This window comes from Perna viridis, chromosome 7 (genome assembly GCF_037379345.1).
Source record: "Perna viridis isolate PV_CMFRI_1.1 ecotype Kerala chromosome 7, ASM3737934v1, whole genome shotgun sequence".
In the NCBI taxonomy this organism is placed as follows: Eukaryota; Metazoa; Mollusca; class Bivalvia; order Mytilida; family Mytilidae; genus Perna; species Perna viridis.
Window position 1 is genome coordinate 10,849,987 of NC_142451.1, and position 15,921 is coordinate 10,865,907.

Below are 15,921 nucleotides of genomic sequence, written 5' to 3' on the forward strand. Positions count from 1 at the left end.
TTCAAAACTAAAAAGAACTCACTTAATTGCCCAAGCTGTAGCTAATAGTAGGGATTAAATTTTGATACTTTTATTGCATGTTTATGGATTAACTTTAATGGTAATTTTTTATCAGTGATGACCTGTAGCGTGTATTTGACACATTGTATGCTCTTTTTGAATACCCGGTAGAATGTTTGCACAGTATTGATTTCTATTCATTAATGTGACAAGTAATCTGTGACCATTGATACAAATCATTATGTAAACAAGATCATGAATTTAGAAATTATAACCCACATGCTTTTACGGTATACGTTTTTATAATAGACGTAGTATAAATTCATTGATTGCATTTAATGATACGACCCCAACACAAAAGATGTTTCTATTCAAAATTGTGGAAACCAGGATTATTATGGTCAAAAGGCTTGGAAATGTGAATATATTTTTGCAGGTACTAATATCCATGTTCTTGAGACAACCACAAAAATAGTGAAAATTAGTATGTCCCTGCAGCCATGGTCTGTAGACTTTGAAATTTCAAACTTCATGTTAAGATTATGTCTAATTAGGTCAGTTTGATATGAATCACTTATGCTAGGCCAATCATATTTGGTATGCACTGGCCTTAGCATCAATATACCACATTTCTATATCCATTTCATATATATGCCCCTGCAATCATGGTCTGTAGACCTCGAAATTTCAAATTTCATGTTAAGATTTTGTAAAGTTTTCTAATTAGGTTATTTTGATATGAACCATTTATGCTAGGTCAATCGTATTTGGTATGCTATGTCATTAGCATCATATGCACTTTATCACAATTCTGTATCTGTTTCTTGCCTTTGCCTTTGCAGTCATTGTTAATTGACTTACAAGTTTTTTTGTTAAGATTTTCATGTTAAGTTTTCTGATAAGGTCATTTAACATGAATTACTTGTACTAGGTCAATTGCATGAGAATCATCTCTATTTTTCATGCGCATGCCCCAACAATCAGTCTTTGAAATTTTACCGGTATATACTGAAAGTCTGAAACACCACTTAGTCACAGTTCCATATTTGCAAACAATAAACTACCTGAGGCATCTGTCCAGTCTGGTGGTGTCTAAAAGATATATTGATATTATAAATTGTACACAGTATATAAAACAAGTAAGAATGCGACCATCAGTTCAGCTTTCAATAACAGCATCCATGTGCTACAGGTGAGACATATCTTTGTGATTACAAAATATTGAAAAGATTACTTTGAAAGTATTGTTATTTGTGGGATACCAATTTTTGTGGATTTCATGGGTTTGGTATACCATGAAATTTGGATCCTAACGAAAAGAAAATATTTAATTCATTTGTATGAAAAAGTTGTCAAATCCACAAATTCAAGAAACCATGAACTGATTGTTTTCCCCTAAACCATGAAAATTAGTACCCATGAAATAAAGTACTTGCACAGTAAATGAATTTGGTTATTGGCTGTGTTTATGATTTTATTTGTTCAGGGATAAATTATACAGTAATGTAGTAATATAACATATTGGGTTAGTGCCTGTGTTGTTTCTTTGTCAGGTTAATATGATATATGAAATTTCAGTTCAGTGATTATCTCCCTTGGGTTTGTGTGTTTGCTTTTTTCAATATGTTGAAAACCATTAAAATTTGTTTAGCTTTTAAGTTCATCACTGGGTAAAATTTTAAAAAGATGTAATCTAGAATAAAATCAGTAGATATATAATTTCACAACACCCATTTTTTGTGCAAGACATGTCACTAGAAGAAACCATACTTATATTTTCATTATAAAAAATCTGGTCAGATTAAGAATTTGTGTCAATTCAAATCAATCCTATAAAGTTTCAAATATTTGTTGAATTTGGTATTGACATTGTCAGTACTAACTGAATTATGTAATAGGTTATTGGGATGAAAGTATGGTAAAATTTACGATGTATGACAATTCTCCCAAAATTGGTTCCTCTCCAGTATCAACTTTCTGTAAATCTTGTATAGATAACCTGCTTTCTTCTTCATCACATATAAATGATAGTTGTTTCCTGCTTTTTTTACACACTATTATTAACAATTATGTACCAATCACTTTGCTTGTGAGAGTGTGTGGATATTGTATATGTCTTCAACATGATTTTACTGTTAATTTTGTATGCCCTCAGCAGGCCTTTGATCAGGAAATAAAACTACTTGATTTGATTTGATTTGTAGGAGTGGGGTATGCACAACACAGCAACATGTGTAACTCCATGTTCTTGAACCATACCCAGCAGAAATTATTTCTATTCTAATAGAAAAAAGGTTCAATGCAACTTTGCTGTTTTTACCTCACCTGGCCTAAAATGTTATAAAGGCAAAAAAAATTGCCTTTTTATAATACCGGTAAAAGAAGTTTGTTGGGGAAGGGGATGTAAGTTTCATTTATTTTTTATCTAATTTTGAATTTTTTGTAGGAGGGGGTAATATATAATTCTTAAAATTCTTACATTTTTTCAGTTACGGGAACTGTAGGCAACAGTCAGCTTTGTTAAGCAAAACTTTTTTCACATTTAATTTTAAATTTTGTGCTATATTGTTCAAACCAGTTTTCTTGTGTCCATATCGATCCATACTTCCCTATGCTTGAGTGTGTCAGAAATTAATATTGTGTCCTCACTTGCCCCAAGAGAATGGAGTTCAACATGCTGCAGATGTATCATGCACCAAAGCACTTTGTATTGTTTATCATCATTTTATGTGTATGATATAAATCTTTTAGCTCATTTGTTAGTTATGGAACTAAATATTTAATTTTCACATTGTAGTTTGGATGATATTTTGCTTTATTAAGTAAATGCAATGGTTTTTTTTACTTATACATGTATTTGAAAATTGAACCTTGTTAAGTAATAATTTTGTGAGTTAAAATTCAAAAATTAAAAAAGTTAAACTTCCAAATTTCTAATTTAGGTTTAAAACTATATTGTTTTTGGTCAGATATCAGGTGTTGATCAATAGGGGCAGAGCCTTTATTGCCCCCCCCCTTTGCCCACCAATATTGCAGAACATTTCTTTTTTGCATGAAATTTTGATTTTTCACAAATTCTACATCCCCCAAATTTTCTTACTGGCTGTGCTTCACCTTTAACTCTATTTAAGCCCCCAATATGCCCCTGATCAAGCATGCGGTGTTATGTCTCTGGTATATTTGTATTTAATGAATTTTCTACTGGATATGTTATATAATTAATTCCAAACTTATAGATACAGGTCACAATTAATTTCCCTTGGGTTTCATTACGTTGTTAGTAGGTACCTTCCACTTTTATTTCATATTTTCACTGAAAACTTATTTGTGGAAGTTTTGCCTTTAATTAATAGAAAATAGGTTAAAATTACATGGGATTTTTTTTTTATTAATCAATTCTGACTACAAGTTGTGATTTGGTTCAGGCCAAGAAGGTTAAAATGTAGGACTTTCAACTCAGTAGATTTGTCATGTTCACCCCATCTCTGGGTTATATGTATTAATTTCAGAAAATGATGGTAAAATTTTCTACAATTTTAGGCGAGAGAAGTTTTATTCAGTTTGTGCCAGTGGAATTTTTCTAATCTGCTCAAATGAGTGTATTGAAATGCACTTGAAAATTAATTGTGGCTTCCTGCATTCTTTTGCTTGAGATGTTCAGTTATTATGTCCCTTGGTTTTGTGTGTTTGTGTTTTGTGTTAAAATATTTAAAACTTTAGAAATCTTTTATACTTATTGAATTGAATTTTTATTATAATTTGAAAAAGATGTAATTACAATGAATTTAATTTGAAATTATATTTCACAATGGCTATTTTTTGCAAAACATATCACAATAAGAAACCCTACTTATACTTTTATTTTTGGAAGTCCTGTTGGACAAAGCCTTTCTTTTCTTCAATTAGTCCTTTAAAGTGTCAAAACAATTTCTGCAACACATGTATTGTTCACAGTCATAAAATTTACTGACAAGTCAGTGTTGATATGTTATCCTTGAAAGGATGGATGGGAAAAGGAGGGGACATTTTATAAATGTTCTTCCCTGTATATTTAACATCACTCCCATCAATATCTATGATTGCTGATATAAGAAACTAAATACTTAAACCTATATTTAGAAAAAGAATCTGGTTTAGTAAGTAATTTATTGGGTAATTTATATAACTTGCTAATTCCTTCTTTAGATATGTAGCTATGTTTGATTTGTACAGATATCAAGCATGCAGTATGTGTTAGTCTTGGTATGGTTTATTATTATTTTTTTTGTAATTATAACTCTTTTACTGGGTCTATGTAGGAAGAAATGAAATATATTAACATTATTTAGAGTTAAGTATTTATCTCCCTTGAATTTTAGGGGTGCTTTTCATTTACAATTGGGAAATCTTTATACATTGAAACCTGTCTAAACCAACCCCTCTTCAGATTATTCAAGGTTTGGTTTAGACAGGTTTACTGTAGTTATCAAAAATGTAATTACAAATAAATTCAATTTGAAATTTTTATATCACAGGCACCTATTTTGTGTAAGACATTTCACAAAAAGAAATCCTATTTCTATTATTATATTTGAAAATGTAGTCAGATGAAGACACCTTCTTTTTTCAACCAATCCAGCTAACTCTGCAAATCAAGCATTGATTGTATGAGTACACATGTACTACATATCACCTGTATATGACGAAATAAGTTGTATTCAGTAGAAAGTACATATAATTGATTAATAATGTAAGATAATCAACATAGGCAGATCCAGGGCCCATATGCCACCATTTAATGCATGTAAAATCATGATGAACTGGATCCAACCCTGATTTGTATATTTTATTAGTAGATACAAACTAAAAAAAAATTTTACATTGTGATTGAAATTCATAATAAAAAAGTTGCATTTGTGCAATTTATGATGATAGATATGATGTTTTCAAAATGCAGTACTCTGTCCTTCTGTGTAGATTTTTTATTTGTATTCCTTAAACTTTCTACTAGGTTTGCATAGGAAGATGGTAAAAGATATGAAATTTAGGTCACGATACTCATGAATATTGAATTTCGTTTGGATTCATTATTTTTTTACACCAAGTTAAAATATGATGACATCGCTAAACATCTTAATAAGTCAAAGACTGCAGCCTTGGTATGTGTATTGCTCTACCTTTTTGAGTCAATTTTACAATAAACAACTGACCCAAATTCAGTCTGCATATATCTGTCATAATAACTATTATTAGGTGTGTGTTAATGTACCGAATCAGAGAAATATAAAATAAAATAAAAATAAAAAAATAAAAAAACATTCTTGTATCTAATATTTCTAGTTCATGCTCATGTCATTATTAATTATCTCCCTTGAATTTGTGTTTCATTTGGTTTGCTGTTATAAAACCATTAAAAATCATTCTTGTAATATAATCAAGTGTTTATTACAACCTAAAAATATAATAGGATAAAACTGAATTTTAGTTGTAGATTCTTTATTACAACCCACATTTTTTGCAAGATATAATACAAAAGGATACCCTTCATTTATTACTTTTTTGAAAAATCTAGTCCACAGACAGACTAAGCATTTAATAACCCTATTAAGTTTCAAAACAATTTCTGATGATCATTATTGACTCTGTCAATAATTAGTAATACGGTTCTGTTGTGGGTGAAGTTGGTGGAATAGCTTCCTAAGTTCAACTTGAATTGACTGTGGAGGTTTGGATTTAAATTGTTTAGAAGTGAGGGTTTATAAACAAGCCAGAAATAAGCATTTTCCAGAGTAAATAATCTATTTGTCTATTGTACCACAAGATGTCATACTACCAAAGGAAGGCTGGGATCATTTTTGGGTTGTGACTAGACCCATATTATGATTGAGGGACCAAAAAGGGACAAGAAACAAGCATTTGTCTAAATCTGGTCAATAAGCTGAGTGTACATGTCACAGATGGGCAGTTGGTGGGGAAGGGGCAGATGTCACACTCCAATACTTACTTCTTTGATAGGGGTGCTGCTGAGATTTTGTAACCCAACCCTATTCAAATAATTTGCTTTTGAAAAAATGTAGACCTTTTCATATGTTTTGTCAGAAAAAAGAGAACTAATCCCATAAAAAAGGAGTTTACATTTGGTTATGATACACTAGGACATATAACAATATCCATTATGCATTTATTTTATAAATACAAAAATAATAGGTCATGAATATTTGTGACTTACCATATAATTCATAATGTAAACTTTCTTGACTTATTATATAATTTTGTTTGTATTTCCCACCTACCGGTATTCACATATTTGCATGCTGAAAAATGGTACCTATTCCAGTGGCAAGTCCTATCACCTTATTTATAGGAAGTGGATTTCTTTGAAATTGTAGTATAAGGTGTCACACCACCAAAGGAAGGCTGGGATTTATGATGGAGTTGTGACTAGACCCATATTAGGAATTAGGGGCTTAAAAGGGACTAGAAACAAGCCTTTTCATGACATCTACGGTATATGATAACTTCAGTACGAAATAATAGATTTTAAAAAAATTTAACCACAAGGTGTGTTACCACCGAAGGAAGGCTGGGTTTATTTTGAAGTTGTGGCTTGAATCTTTTTAGGAATTAAGGGCTAAAAAGATGCCAGTAACAGACATTACCAAAAAGTTTTTATGATAATATAAGTACATTTGTAAATGTATAATGGATCTATTTGAAATTTTACAACAGAATTTCTTACCCCCAAAGAAAGTTGGGATTGATTTTGGGAGTTGTGACTGAACCTTTTTGGAATTTTAGATAAAGAGATTACTTTGATTCTTGTCAAATTGTTATCCTCTCTCAAATGTCAAGTTACTATCAAAACTTCAAATCTGTTTCATGCTTGACTTGTGTATCCATAATTGCCCCATCTGTTCATGGTTTGATCTCTAAGGTAGAATCAAGCTGCATCCTGCAAAGCATTTATTAATACTGGAACATTGCCTTAAAGCCAAATAAAAGTAGACCTCTTTCCTGTTACATATTAGAAAAAAAATGGGTCAGTAGGTTGGGATTTTGTTTGATTTTTTACTAATTTTTTCCCCTAAATTTCAAAGAAAACAACTTCAAAAACACCTGATTAACTGCACAGGCTTTGTGGAAAAAGTTATGTAAACTGGAAGTTGACTACAGTTGGAAAAAAGGTTGGATTGGTCTTTTTTTATGTCAGGAATATTTCTAGGTAGGGGGATCAAGGTATAACTTGGTCTTAACAGAATTATAATTTTATTTGACCTAAACAAAGCATCTTTCATGTCTCTATTGGTTTGGTTAATTAATAAATTATCATTTACTGATGATTTTTGTTTTTGCCTTTGGTCATTACAGAAATGATCATCTTAGTCCTACTTACAAAGAACCATTATTTGAATTAAGTTGATTTACTCAGTTGTTTACATAACATGTAAATTTTCCAGATGAATAGTACCTTATCTATTGAAATATTATTTTGAAACTGTAAATTTTGATTTATTTTGACCTTCCAATATCATTATCATACAAGTGATAGAGTAAAAACAGGTGCAACTGCAGCAAGTGAGGGCCTCCATTCTTACGAGGGTGAAAATTAAAAATGATCTACAGAGACTGTATTTTGTGAAATGACTCCAATATAGATTATGGACAAGTATGGTTGTACTAAATTATTTTCCATTTTAATTGTAGACACTGCATGTGCCTTTATCTTTTGTAATATTCTAGTTCACATTCGTGGAACACCATTTAACCAAAAATGATTCTTAATTATCTCCCTTGAGTTTCTTTGGTTTGCTGGTTAAAAACAATTAAAGATTATTCTAGTAATTTATATAACTGTTTTTAGAAGTTAAGAAATAAAATCAAGTTAAAGTTAAAATTAAATTAAGTATTTTTTGTCACAACACTTATTTTTTGCAAGATATAATACAGAAGGAAACCCTACTTTCATATATTTGTTTAAATAATCTGATCATAGAAGAACAAAGGTATGACAACAATCCTATAAAATTTGAACAAGTGTTTGGGTATTAGTTATTGACATAGTCAATACTTATTTAGCAATGCATGGTCAATATTCTAATTTACGAAAATGAACATTTGAATGTGAGTCAATGTTGAATCAAAGGGCTCTGAAATTGGATTAAATTTTATTATTTTTTCTGACGGAAAATGAGTCCATATGTGCAATATAATGCTAGCACCTCGTAACACTCTCAATTAAATTATCTCTTATATCGTTATGATGTATTCATCAGTACTATGAAAACTGATTTATTCAACGGGTCATAGTTTACCTTTTCTCGTTTGTCTACCCTGGACTGTCTACCCTGGACTTGACTTTTTATGAGCAACTCGGCGGGTGTTTCTAGAAAAGCAGGAGACACTTACCCTACCGACGCACCAGGTCCATGCTCCCAGTTTTTAGTGGAGTCCGAGTTGCTCATTTACTTTTGATACTTTGTATGTATGATTTTAGTTACTTTATGTTCTTTGTTGTGTGTGTCTGTTTTCCATGTCTGGTCTTTGTCCCTGGATTACATTCTTTTGATTACCGCTATAACCTTGGTTCCCTTGATTACTCTCTCTTCAACTGAAATGCTCTGGAAAGATTTCATTCTTTGCATGCATTATGTATTTCTTTACCTCCATTAAAAAAGTGCAAAAATGTATTTGATTGTTAGTCACCATTTCCAGTTGATCATATTTCGCCACCAATTTTACGGAGTTATTGGACTTGTGCACCATTTTTTTTTTTTTTTTTATGGCAGTGGGGCAAATATGGCAATGTGTTGATTGTTGATCCGCCTGGTGATAACAATGTTTCCTTAAACTAATATTCCATAAAAAATAAAACACTGTTGCCTGTGCATTGATAGATGCTTTGTTTGATACAAATACTCCAAACTGACAGGGTTATGTGCTGGCATCATTGACATGGAGCACAGTTTTTTAATAATGCCAACAAACATGATATGACATAAATATTTCTCCTGATATGAATACCGGGTTGAAGAATGTTGTGTACATATTTTCTTATATTGTATTTTTTCTAGGGGACCATTAGAGGAACAGGTAGACTTAGCAGACAAAGCTGTCAAAACCTCAAAAACTGCACAAAAGGTAAATTTCTACCAGACTATAAAAATTTTTTAAAATTGTGTGATACTAGGAAGTACAATTGAAACAGCCAGATGCAGATTTTATACCGAATAAAATGAAACAGACAATCAGTTTTGAAAGGGGTTTGATCTTGCCAAGAAAGCAGATTATACTGGTAAACCAATCACTACTAGCAAATATCATAGTCTACAGTAGTTAGCTTTCATAGGTTTCATTTTTTTTTCTCTAAGGAAATTGCAAGTTTTTATACCACTGCAATAGTTTAATCATATAATGGTATCACCGTGTCATCATCTGCATCATAATTGGGCGCCTGCTAACTTTTGCCTATTCATGAAAACTTGAGTAAAATTTGTCCAATCTTTTTTCTTAATTTTAACACATTGTTACTATGGAAATGGTGGAGGGCCTATTTGGAGTTTTTCACCCTACCCCTTTTAGAATAAGAGGCTAAGAGGGGGAAATGGGTTCTGTCATTAGGATTGATAGAAATAGTTAATTGTTAATCCAATTTTGATGAGTCTGATGTCAATGTTTTCATTTTGAAATTCTGTTTATAAAGAATTTTACAAGATAGATTATCTTCAACTGTTTTGGAGTTAAAGGGATACAAAATTGGGCCACACCATCAGTCTGTTCGCAGTAGCTAAAAAAATGGAGTGAATTTCACAATTTTTGGACTATAACTTGGTAGTGGTTGCATTTCTGAAAAATGGTTTATATTACAATTGATGTTAGCTCACTCTTCAGTTGTTATGAATTTTCTGTTTTGGGGTTTTTGGACTTCATTCATAAAGGGGAATTTCCCATAATTGCATAAGAATTTTCATTAATGTAAGTTCCTTTTGATTTTTATATATTTTGTGTCAAATATTTAGTTGCAATGGAATTCAGAGCTGTACTTAGCTTGAATTTTGTGTCCATATTACATCCAATCTTTTCAGGGTTCGACCTTTGCGGGTGTATCTAGCTTTGCTCCATGAAGTATTTTATTTATTTTTGGTTCAATTTGAATTGTTTTATGATATTCTTCATGAATTTTTTAATGTGATTTCAGATGTCTCTCACGGGTCTCGAGTTCTAAGGTGGCCTAAGTGTGCCACAACCAGAAAAATCAACTCTTTTATATTTGGTCTGATTTTAAAAATATTTTTTTATAGATTACACTTGAAAATTTGCCTGCATTTTTCAATATGTTTACAGATATCTCTTAGAATAATTGAGTTATAAGGATCGCATTAAAGGCAAGGGTCATTGAATAGCTGATTAGCACCCTTATAGCAGAACTCCTTTCACTTTTAATCAAATTTCAAAATTTTTTTTGCATTATTGTGTCCAGACCATCTGTAATGTCCATTATGAACTGTAAATCCCTACGCTTATGTCAAAAACAAATATTATGGCCACTCTTGTCCTTAGTGAACAGAGTTCAACATATGCTGAGGTTGTATCATGCTATGCTCTGTGAAGCTCTTTATTCAATGCTTATCATGATTCATAAATGGTTAACGCCAACCTATATAAACAATGTCAATTACCAAATTTAAGTCTCCACCATAAAAAAATCAGTTGTATTATGCATACAATAATATACATGTATATAGAGATTGCTAATTTCCTTTCTTTTTTTTCTGTCAGGCAGTTGTTTCATTGTTAAGAGACCTAGCTATATTAGAAGCTTATAGGTTTAAGAACCAATCTGAGAAGGAACCAGTTTTTATACACCACAGGTAAGGAACCAGTTTGTATATACCATAGGTATGCTGGTTATCAATAAGATGATTAAAATCAGAAAATTCTGTATTTATACTTTTAATAGGTGAGATTATAGATAGATGTTTTTTTTACTCAGATCTCAGATAGGATAGAAATCGTAAAAACTTACAAACTAAGTATAACTGTTTGTAAGAATCAGGCAAAATGGGAAAAATCGGAAACATGTATGTCAAAACCCCACCAATCTGACAATAACATACCACTCAACGATGCTTTCTTCATTTGAAAAGACCATTATTTGATCTCTGCATCATTGGATTTGCTCAGAAATTTTTCAATAGAATCTTAGGAAAATGAGATTTTTGGCAGAGTTATCTGCCCTTGAAATGTTCATTTTTAGTGCATTTCAATGAAATTGTAACTCAATAGTCCAGAATGATATGGAAAATCTTATCTTTTTTTCTTGATTCTGATGGTGCAAATAGTCAAATTACACTATCAAAATGATGTTTTTTTTCCTACCATGTCTCACCTACTGCCTGATTCTTACATTTAAAACTATTTTCCTTTTTTTTGGTATATCACTATTCATACTTCAGTTCTTTATGATTTTAATTAGTTTATCCTTCAAGGAAAGATTAGCTCCTCAATGTCAGTTGACATTGGCAACTTTTCTTTGAATGGCTTCTTAGTGGATTGTAACCAAATATGGTCATAAGCATCTTTAGGGTATCTTTTTAAATATTACTTTGACTGTGCTGGTCATAAATAAAGCATGATTGCCTGTGCAATTTATGAACACAGAAGATTGGGGGGTGGTTGGTGGGGGCGGGGGGGGGGGGTGTACTGTTACCTGTTAAACTTATATCTTCAAAATTATAAGAGACCCAGGAAATCAATGTTACACTCCTGCTGCTGCTTTGTAGTGCTCTACAATAGACTTTTAACTTCTAAGTATAGGTACAATTTAAATGAAGAGTTATTACCTTGATAGGCCAATAATAATACTTTTTGATATTTCTGGGTTCTTTCTTGAAAGCTGTAATAGATAGAAAGAAACTGTCAATTGCTGACAGGATCCTTATAAGAAGTCTTTGATTTGTTAAGGTATTAAGACTATTGATTGTTACAGTTTTTCCCTTGAAAAGCAAAAAAAAAATGTTTTGCTATATTTGGTTTTATCATTAAAACTGTTACAAATAGTAAGAAACAGTAAAAAAAGTCGCAGTTATAAAATGTTATTATGCTATTGTCGTCATCATCTTCATCTATAGAAATTTCTTGTGTACAGAACTTTATGAAATTGTATTACAAGAAGTCTTACCTCAAATGGAAGGCTTGGATTGATTTTGGGTTTTTTTAATAGAACAATGTATATGACTATTATTAATTGGCATGCCTGATCCTATTGTATGATCATTACTATGACATGATCATTACTATGACCAATACTAATGGGCATGCCCTATTCTGACTTATGACTATTATTATGACCAATACAAATGGGCATGCCTGATTCTGACTTATGATCATTACTATGACCAATGGTAATGGGCATACCTGATTCTGACATATGATCATTACTATAATGCCTTATTTTGACACATGATCATTACTATGACCAATGGTAATGGGCATGCCTGATTCTGACATATGATCATTACTATAAGTGATGTTAATGGGCATGCCTGATTCTGATGTATGATCATTACTATGACCAATACTAATGGACATGCCTGATTCATTTGTATGATCATTATTATGACCAATACTAAAGGGCATGCTTGATTCAGATGTATGACTTACTTATTTGCATGCCTTATTCTGACATTTTATCATTACTTTGAGTGATACTACAATCCTTGAACTGATGCTCTCAACAATTTGACTGATTGATCGTTGACGGATCAATGACCAGTGACCTATATGATCGCAGTTTTGTAAAATGACATTAGATCTATTTAAGATAATAAAAAATGTAAAATAAACATGTAAATTAATGTTTAAATCTATTACATCATGTAAATATGTGTAAACTTGACAAAGAAAACAACAAAAACCGTAAAATACATTGACCACTCTGTGGTCGCGTGATGCGATCACCAGGTTAAAGGATTGGTTTGACGCATCGGTGATCAATGACCGATTGCAATTTTTGTTGCACGGATCGGTTCAGGTACTGTAATGGGCATGCTTAATTCTGATGTATGACTTACTAATTGGCGTGCCTTATTCTGACATGTTACCATTACTTTGAGCGATACTAACGGGCATGCTTGATTCAGATGTATGACTTACTAATTTGCATGCCTTATTCTGACATGTTACCATTACTTTGAGCAACACTAATTGGTATGCTTGATTCTGATGTATGACTATTAGTACAGTATAAGGCATGCCTAGGAGACAATATGGCCAAAACTAAGTTATGTCTCTTCTCCTTAATTTTATTCATGAAGGGAAATGACATAAACCATTCTTAGATTCTTAGAAACATTTTTTATTGAGATTTACATGGACAATGAACTCAACACTAAATATAAAAAATATCATGTTTTATTTACAGAAAAGAAGGTGATAATGAATATATGAACATAATTGTCAACGATATTAATGATAAGGTAAGCTACATGATGAGATGTAGTAAGGCATTTGTACCCCCTGCAAACATAGTTTTGGTAGTACATAGAAAACACACAGTCTGTTTGTCTGTCCATATATTTTGTAATGACTACTCTTCCTTAACTACTCAGTGGATTTTTACAAAATTTGATATGCAGTATTTTCCTCATATGTAGATGTGCAAGAAAAAAAGCTTATTTTCTATTACCTGCAATAGTAGATTACCTAGTAATGAAGAAAAGTACTAATTGTCCAATGCTTGCAAAGGGAGATTACTTAATACCTGTTTCACATGTTGAATCGTCCTAAAAAGCTCAGTTTGGATTTTGATGAAATTTTATAGCTATATAAGGCATTTTTTGTAGATGTGCTTGAAAGAAAGAAGATAATTATTGTCCAATGTCTGCAAGGGGAGATAATCTAACTTCAGGAAGGCCTAGTGGGGGCATTTTCTTCATGAGCTTCCTTACCATATTTTTAGTTAATTATTTTTTTATTGTTTATTTGTGGATACTTTATGTGAATTTGGCTGAAACTCTAAAACTTATGCATAATTTTTACAGTGTTCATTGACAAAGAAAATAAAGATTTATAAAAAAATATAGACGTACCATTCAGTATAAGAGTCAGACACTGCCAAAGGTAGAGGTGATTCATGGTGCAGAAAAAAACACCGAACAAGGGATGCTTTTTTGATTTACATATGCAATATTTTTTTTGGTAACTGTTGTCCTTTCTGCAAGCAGATTTGTATTTTGGAGAAAATCATGCATTCATTTCCTACTTGAATTGACCAAATCAAGAGAGACAACACTTGCAAATGCCTATTTCATGTAAAATCTAAATAATTGTTATCTCAAAAATGCAGCAACCAAACAATTATATTGTCTGTAACTAAATACAAGTAAACTTGGTGGGTTTATGGCATATATGATTCACCTCCTGCCTGATATTTATAAAGACTGCTAGTGAATAGAATAAGCATATGACATTGTTTCTACTTTGTTATTAATTGTAGTCAGTGACGTGTTTTCTAACAGTTGGTGACGAGAAGGGTCCAGGATTGTTCTTATTATCAGGTGAAGATCCTGTTATACAAGAACTTGGACCAAAGTAAGATTTTAGCTTAGGAAAATGTTTTGTCCAAAAATTCGTTATGGTTTGTACATGTATTAAGCACCACCCATATTAAATGATTTATGGAAAAGGGTCTCTCTGCTGTTTCTACAATGGGAACTGCTTGAACATTTCCACTTCATTAAAATATAACCTTCGATGCATAAAGCAAAAAAATAAAAAATCAAATAGTCCAATAAAAAATTGGATTTAGAATTTGAAATAAATACACACAATTTTTTCCACTTAGTGCGTATCAGGTTTTTTTCCTTTTTGTAACTAGGAAAGCTGAGTATATATGTTCTGATTGCCTTATCTGTTTACATTCAAGTTCAGTTATGTACGCCTTCCTCACACACCTGCATGACTTACATGTAGTTTAAAAGAAGAAATGTAGACCAATTTCTTTGCTTTCAAAAAGTTTAGAATGCACTCAGAAAGCTTTGATATTGTATATTTTGTGATTTGTCATTATAACTGAACCACATTCTGACTCTTTTCTTGTGTTTTACTTTGTCTTCACCAAGTACTAGTTTATGCAGTTATCTCAGCAGATACCATAAATTTTACTACAAATTAAAAAATATATATATATTTTATTACTTCTCAACATATTGGGGGTGGGGGTGGGGGGCTGATCGGTAAATTTCTACATTAACAGTCAATGTATTCTAAATGTAGACTTAACCCCAGTTGTTTTGTTTTTTCTTCTAAGAGTTGCAGAATTATTAGAAGGGAAAGGTTCTAGCAGTAGAGGACCTTATCAAGGAAAATGCAACAAACTTTCTAACAAAGCCAAAGCAGAAAAACTTGTGAGAGAATTCATAGCAGGAAGGAAGAGTGAATCATGAGGATATGCCATTGTCAATAAGGATCATAGTGTGATAATATCATTGATTTAATAAAACTTTATCATTTGTTTTTTTTGTTTTTTTTTGTAGATGTGGTCAATATTTCACATTGTATACTCCATGAGACGTTCAGGTTTCCTGTATGCACGGTACTCAAACTCATGGTAAACGCTCACAAATTGCACAATAAACGAAAGCTATCATGCATTTAAGCAAACACTCTTAGTGTGTGCTAAAATGCATGATAGACAAATGCTCATATTGTGCTTTTAGAAGCATGATAGGCAAATGATGAAAAAATGGTATTAACAAATAATGAAGAAAGAAACAATAGAAAATAGAATTAATTAAAATACAAAAAAGAAAAAAAAAGAAAAAAAAAGAGGAAATAATGAAAATACAAAAATGAAAAAAATGCTTCTTTTGTGCATTTAAAAGAACTATCGTATTGTTCGTATCAAGCGTTTAATTGAATGCTTATATTGTGTGTTGTTAAGCG

At 31.5% G+C, this 15,921-nt stretch overlaps 1 protein-coding gene across 1 annotated transcript in view; it reads left to right on the forward strand.

Moving 5' to 3' along the window:
- LOC148611297 (alanyl-tRNA editing protein Aarsd1-like) overlaps positions 1-15,490 on the forward strand; it is a 30,894-nt gene extending 15,404 nt beyond the window's left edge. The window contains exons 9-13 of the mRNA XM_088591702.1: positions 9,051-9,117; positions 10,756-10,847; positions 13,400-13,454; positions 14,474-14,568; positions 15,287-15,490. Coding sequence (XP_088447828.1) covers positions 9,051-9,117; positions 10,756-10,847; positions 13,400-13,454; positions 14,474-14,568; positions 15,287-15,422 — 445 coding nt within the window. The 3' untranslated portion in view covers positions 15,423-15,490. The remainder of the gene's footprint in view (positions 1-9,050; positions 9,118-10,755; positions 10,848-13,399; positions 13,455-14,473; positions 14,569-15,286) is intronic.
- Positions 15,491-15,921: the final 431 nt, after the last annotated feature.